Below are 7,184 nucleotides of genomic sequence, written 5' to 3' on the forward strand. Positions count from 1 at the left end.
ATGACAATTTTAACAACCGATTTTCAGATGTATATGTTACCATACAACTCTATTTACTACATAACCCATTTCCTACAGCAAAAGTTTTCACTCATTTATTTTTAAACCTCTCCTCAAGCCCTTTTCCTATTGTCTCCTAACCATTACACTTATAAATAGTGTGGAAATAGTGAAAAATATATTGAAAAGTAACACAAAAAAAATCAACCTGACATCAGTCTTCACCTGTTGTCCTTTCTGGTTCTATTAAAATTTATATATATATTTTTTATATCTTCACACCCTGAAACTCTCCTATGTCTTCCCTGACCTGCTTTTCTCACAGTAAATTAGTTTAGTTAATTTAAAAATTAAAACCGGTTTATACTCTAGCACTGTAATTCTTCTGAATATATAATATAATATACATGTTAAGTGGTTGAGTATGATCAGCCATTGCTCACACTTTAAACAACAAAAAGGAAATTATTGGGCGGGACAAATGCACCTGCCTCCAACATTGGGGGGACACGTCCCTCCCGTCCCTCCCGTCCCTCCCGTCCCTTCCTGTTCCCACGGCTATGCTGGTGTAACGCATGAAACGTATCTCCCCACGGAAAAAGAAGAAAGCAACAATATGTGTTTTCTAAAAAGAATTACAAATATAATGATACACAGTGACTTGGATACATAACTTTAATCGGATTATTGGATCAGTTGTAATACAGATTACGCATTACAAGGGGTCAGATTAGAGTAACGCATTGATGACACCATTGTTTGACATTTTTGCTCAAGCTATATTTACAGATCTGTCAGGTTTCCGATATATGTCCCCCCCAATGATAAACTTGTTCCTATGCCCTTGCCTGTCAGGAATAAAATAATGAAGTTTAAATCGTGGTTAGGTTTTAAAACTGTATCTCAGACATTGAATATCTTACACAGCCATGCGCAGTCCATTATCTGCTAAAAAAAAAGAAAAAAAGAAAAGGCTATGACTATTTGAAAACCTACCCACTCGTAGTTCAGGCCTTTCGGCTAAACTAGTAGTGCTAAATTATAATCATTCAGGGCCTGTTTACTGCAGCTTATATCATTTATTCACCAAACCTGACTCAAACGCCAAAAGTGCATCTTCAGTCTGAAGTCAAGTTCTACAGTGTGATGTTAAAGATTAATTTTATTCAGGTGTTCTGAATCAGAGACACAGCTAAAGTTTGCAGGTCATTGGCTCTTTGGCAAAAGTTTAACAGCTGTGACCCAAACTGTAAGTTTTTGGGTCACAGACTTACAGCCAGATTCTCTATTAAATCTGTTGATTTAATTAGAGGACCAACTATGAGTATGAAGTAAGAATATGGTGACTATGTAGGAGCAGCAGAGATACACAGGTCATATAAGATACATTTTTGATTGAACAGCTATAGATTGTGCACTTCACAAATCTAGCCCACACAGAAGAGCGGCTGTTACATACGGCTTGGTGTGGCTCTGGGTTTCTGATAAGGGTTGGATCTCCAATAGCCGGGTTTGCAAACAAACCAGTTGATTTGTATAACTGACTTCACTAAGAAACTGGCTTGTGTAACTTTGTTTTCCTAGAGAAAATTAAATGCTGCTAATTCTTTAAGATGGAGGGCGTTCTTTTTTTTATTTTTTTTATTTATCTGGTATGCCAATTAACCTCACTACCAACAAGCAACATTTAAAGTGTAGTGGAAAACCAATTCTACCTATGACCCAGAAAAGACTATGGACACAGTAAAACATGGTGGTCAGAATACATGGTGCCATAGTTAATTACAAAAGTATTACTCCGACACATTTTCACTTGCAAATAGACAATTTAATGGGGGAGCAGGTGGACTTCAATGTGGCACATGACCCAATAATACTAGGCTGAAAACGAGGCCAAAAATTAAAATTCATGTATTGTAGAAACCTTGACATGAAGAAAACATTGAAACAGACATAAATAAATACCAAAATTGAGGCAGATGAAGTGCACTATGAACAGATCGGGTTAGTTTAGTTCAGTCATTATTTTGAAATATTAAGTTAATTGTACAACATCAATACTACATCAACAGAAGAACATCTGGGATTATCTTGCTTCTTCTATCTTTGTTAAAGTAAAAAAGTGACGACTTCTCAACATTTTACTGTTGCATGTTCTTTGCTCACCTGTGAAGACATCCTGAAAAGCACAGAGGGAGACCTGTCCACATGAGGATCTTCTGGTAGCACAGATAGGTTGACTGCCTCCTCCTCTGTAGCCCATCAGATACTCCCCTCCATTCACTTCTCTTCCTCTTAGCCTCTTTTCAAGCTCCTCTGTCCAGTCAGCTGATCGGCTTAGAGTCCCAGTAAGGCTAAGTGACCGTTGTCTGTGAGTTTCTTGTTCTCCAGCCACCATCCTGTCAACATTTATGTTTCTGGTTAACTTCTGTGTAGGCTTCAATACAGTTCAACAGTCTATTACTTTTGTGGAAGAATTCCCTTTGTTTAAAAAAATTCCCTTTATTTTGGAAACACTAGTTCTCATATAGACATCATAGTGATGTGCAAAGGTCTTGTTTTAGTCTTTACTCATATTTAAAGCAAGAAATATAGGCAACAATCTACCTGTAGCAATATTTTTGTAAATTTAAATGATTTGCACACATTTTTACACCCTGTACCATGGCATCAGACAGAACTCAAAAAGTGTTTATTCCACAGACTGTTTGCCTGAGCTTTACAGGTTATGCAGAGATAATGACCCTGGATGTTTACCTCCCCCTGTCCCTTTATCTCTGTGTGAAAGGACAGGTGTGTCTCTCTACTTGACAGCATTGGAAGCGAGTCTGTGTGGTTGTGTGGAGGCCTCAGTCCTCGACACCGCCATCGCAGGTTCCAATCTCGGCCTGATGACCTTTGCTGCATGTGGTCCCCCTCTCTCAAAACCCACTTTCCTCTGAAAAGTGCAAAGTAACGGCCAGTAGAGCCAATAAAAACCTTCTTAAAAGCCTTTATTGGTTTGCCATCTAACCTTTCAAAATTTTAACAAAGTTTGTCTATAGTTTTGCTTCTGAGCAACTATTGTAGTGATAGGTATTGGTAAAGCCATCTTTCTTAACCAAGACTATTTTTATTGAGTCAATATTCACTCAGTTCCTTTTGGAAAGTCCTTTTGAAGTTATTTCTATTTGATGTTTGTTTATGTTTTATTTCTTGACTTAATTTCTCATCAGATAACTGTATATGACTTTACTAACTGGTTAATTATTGAATGTAAAAGTTAAATATTCAACTTCAAATTAGGTACCAACACTGTAATTTTGAAAAAAATTATTTAAAAAATATATTTCTCTTGTAATGTCTGACTACTCAAAGGATGTTTGTTATGCTTGGAAAATGGTCTAAGCAAAAGTCACCGCAACTGAACAAATGAGGGAACGTTTGGATTCCAGCACACGTGGAGATGGTCAACACCAAGAGCTGAAGCTGACCTCATGTGGAAGGTGTGCGTGTGATATTGTATATGTGATGCTCACAGTTTGCCAAATGAGATTATAACATGTTCTAGTTTTCAAATATTTGCACATTTGGAAACAATGTGACTGATAAATTAGAAGATTTGTACTCATTATTGATGAAGGCAAAGAAATTGTTTTGTGAATTGTTTATTGTTTTGTTTGCTTTGGTTTAGTGACATCTGTATAATAACTTATCAGACATGGATGCAATTAATTACTAAAACTGGCTTTTCACTTCATAATCTCATAAATCATTCTTGATTACATCAACCTGCCCAGAGACTGACCAGGGAAATTAACATTCTTGCTATGACCTTGCCGATGACCTCTGACCATTAAGACACACTTTTATTCCATTCAATCAAGTATTTGATCAGGACTCCATAAGTCAGTGGCCATTTAGACTGATTACTGATAGATTATTTAACCAGACTGATAAGATTGTTGATAATACAATTGGGTGGGCTTAACTTTTCTGTAACTAGTTATCACTTTGTTCACAAGAAAAACATAATTTTTACATGCTTTTTTAAACGTTAATTTGTTAAAAAAAAAAATAATCAACTGAAGATGATGATGCAAAGAAGGATTCACCATAAAATCAAGAACTTTATGGACAAACCTGGCCATCCTCTTCATAAAACTGTATTGGAAAAACAAAGTGTCTTCAGTCAGAGGCTTCTTCAAATGTGTTGTAGTACAGACCACTACAGATCTTTCCTGCCAACAACCATCACAATCTACAATTGTGAAGAAGATTTAATGAACTACAACATTTACTTTCCCTTTGGGATCTCAAAGTATTTTTTGAATTTGATCTTGTTAATCTTCTCAAATCTCATTAGAAACAATTTGATGTACAGTTAATGAAGTGACGATGTGAATTATTGTTTGCCTATTCCATAGTTTAAAAGATTGGATCCTAAAATAATTCTGAAAATCTGTTTCAGTTACATTACTTTGTATAAATAACTAAGAATCTGATTATAAATGTGCAGTCTAATTTTTGGGATAATTTTCTGTAAAAACACAAAATGGAGTACAAATATGAAAAAACATTAAATGACAAGCATGAGGAGTAGTATATGTACCTGCGATTGTGAAGATGGGCTCTCCGTGGAGAAAGTGGGCTGTGGGAAGGAGACAAAGCTGGGGAGTGTCCTGGGGTACTGAGCTGTCGCGTAGTGGTCTTGATGTAGGATGGAAAGATAGTGGGGTAGGATTTCACCACATGGCTATAAAAGTTGGAGGAATGGGTGGACTTGAAGAGCTGCTTTGCCAACTTTGGGCTCCCCTGGGGCGTCAGTGTGATAAAGCAGATGCTGCCCCTGCTGCAGAGCTGGTCAGAGGGTGAGGAACCATTACAGGAAGCATCACATTGATTGGATTTGGAACCAGTCAAAACACAGTCCTCGAGGGACTCTGCACTGGAACCTGAGCCTAACTGACCATCACCTTCATCAAACACAAGTCCTTCTGCATGTTCAGTACTTTTACTGTTGCTGACTGGAGGGGGACTGAACTCCTCCATCCTTCCAAGACATTTACCTTCACTTGAGTCTATAGGTGAACAATTGTCACAGGTTGCCATAGTGATTGGGCTGACTGTCACACTTCCAGTTGCCATGGAGATGTCCACATGCTGGTCTGTAGCAATACAAAGAAAGGCTTGTCCCTCTCTCATCTTCTTCGTACTTAACTTTGGTGGCCCCAGCCCTTCCTGGACCTCCCCCTGTCCCTTTATCTCTGTATGAAAGGACAGGTGTGTCTCACTACTTGACAGTTTTGGAAGCGAGTCTGTGGGATTGAGAGAAACATGACTTTCTGTCTCTAGGAATGATAGTGCATCAGAGCCTACCTCTAATTCTGGGGTCATACCAACCACTTCCTGATGAGTTTCTTTTTCCACCCCATTACTTTTCTTAGTCCATTCCTCTGCTGCTCTCCAATTCAGGTCCCCCACTCCACCTTCATGTACCTCTGAGATTGTGTTCTTCCCATCATGTTGCTGCTGATGCTGTAGCTTAATAGCAAGCTGGATGTCTGCAAGTAAATCCTCATGGTCAGCTGCTGAATGAAAACTGTATATATCAGTGTCCGATCCTGAGCTACCCCCCTTTTGTCCTGCTTCTTCTGTGGGTGATGTGGTTTCTGTTGAGGCTTTCAATTGCACGTGTGACTTTTCCTCTTCTCTTCTGTCTTTATTCCTGTTTTCCTGTTCTGGTTTCTTTCTCTTTTCAGGAAATGCAGCCTCAGAATCTGAGTGTCCTAGCTCATCTGCAGACAGGTCAGGTGTTTTGGTGCTGTCCAGATCATCATGTTGAGAAGCAGATTCATCTTCATTTAAACCTGGTATTGATGAGCCTTTCAGGTTTATCTTCCTTTTTCGGAGGGAAAAAACGGAGGACTTGGAATCAGATTTATTTCGTTTTTTTCCTGGTCCAGTGCCATGAGTCCCTCCTCCTCCACTGCTGTTTGTTCCTTTACCTCCCTGCTTGCCGAGTTTCTTGCCCCCCCTTTTTGTCAAATCCCCTCCTCCTTCCCTCCATCCTTCATTTAGCGAAGGGTAGCTTCCATTACCCGATGAAGCCGCTGCTCTCTTTTGCTTTGCCTCCTGATTTCCCATCTTAACAGGATGGAGCGATGGCTGTTGTCCTCTCTTCTCAAGCCATGCCTAAAAGACCTCTTTCTCTCTCGGGAGATGATGCCTCTGGCTAAGGAAGGTGAAGACGCAGTGGCCTAATCCGTATCTGATGGAAAGAGATTTGCTACTGTTAACAGTAATTTTTCTCTTTAGTCTCAGCTAGTCAGTCCTTGTTGTTTTCCGGTGACGAAGGCAGTGATGTTGGCGCTGATGCGGTAGAAACACACAGCACCCTCCTTCTCCTACCCATTTCTGTCTTACCCTCCCCCTTCCTTCTCTTGGTTTGCCGAAAGGATGACGCCAGCTCTATGTTCTCCCTGGAGCTCTGACAGGGAGGCAGACCTAACGGATTGTGCAGCAACTGGAGTGGGAACAAAGCCCAGTCCTCAGCGGTGTCACTTGCCACTGCAGCTAATTTCACAGTCTAACTACATTTCCCATGATTCTCCGGCATCTTTCTACATGTTCTATCCATAGTCCAAAAGAGAAGCTTAGGGTTTTTAAAATGTTACCCTCAGCACAAAATAAATGTATTTTTTGAAAACCATTCCACCGGTCCCAAATGTGAGCAAAAGCACAATATATCCAATCTCTATGAAATCCAACTGAGTAAAAATTCTGTTCAAATTATAGCTTGATTACCATCTAGTTATGTGTAGTCACATTCAGATTCAATTACATAAAGGCCAGTTCACTCCAAATAATTATGCAACACTGTTATATTCAGCTGATTGTATAAAATGTGTACATTTTATACGAGGCTACGTAAAAGCCTAGCTAGCCTAACAGATCACTGATTTTTGAAGGGCTGATTTTGCAAACCAAAACAAATAAAACATAAATATTTTTATATTTATGTTTGGAACCAGTCAAAACACAGTTCTTGAGGGACTCTGCACAGGATGAAGCGATGGCTGCGATATACAAGTACTATAGTCACTTATGTGGATAATGCAGAAAATAGCCTATAACTATTACTTCACAATGTAAAAAGAAATTGATTTACAAGTTGTCTATAACCTTAAGTTGTTTATAAAACC

The 7,184-nt window shown here is 39.0% G+C and overlaps 1 protein-coding gene across 1 annotated transcript in view; it reads right to left on the reverse strand.

The window, feature by feature from the left end:
* Window positions 1-6,493, reverse strand: part of fmn2b (formin 2b) — a 61,071-nt gene extending 54,578 nt beyond the window's left edge. The window contains exons 1-2 of the mRNA XM_081600538.1: window positions 4,592-6,493; window positions 2,167-2,399 (exon numbers count right to left, since the gene is read on the reverse strand). Of these exons, the coding sequence (XP_081456664.1) occupies window positions 2,167-2,399; window positions 4,592-6,126 (1,768 nt within the window). The 5' untranslated portion in view covers window positions 6,127-6,493. The remainder of the gene's footprint in view (window positions 1-2,166; window positions 2,400-4,591) is intronic.
* Between the last annotated feature and the right edge of the window lie 691 nt (window positions 6,494-7,184).

Source organism: Poecilia reticulata, chromosome 19 (assembly GCF_904066995.2).
Source record: "Poecilia reticulata chromosome 19, P_reticulata-male-v2, whole genome shotgun sequence".
Classification (NCBI taxonomy): Eukaryota; Metazoa; Chordata; class Actinopteri; order Cyprinodontiformes; family Poeciliidae; genus Poecilia; species Poecilia reticulata.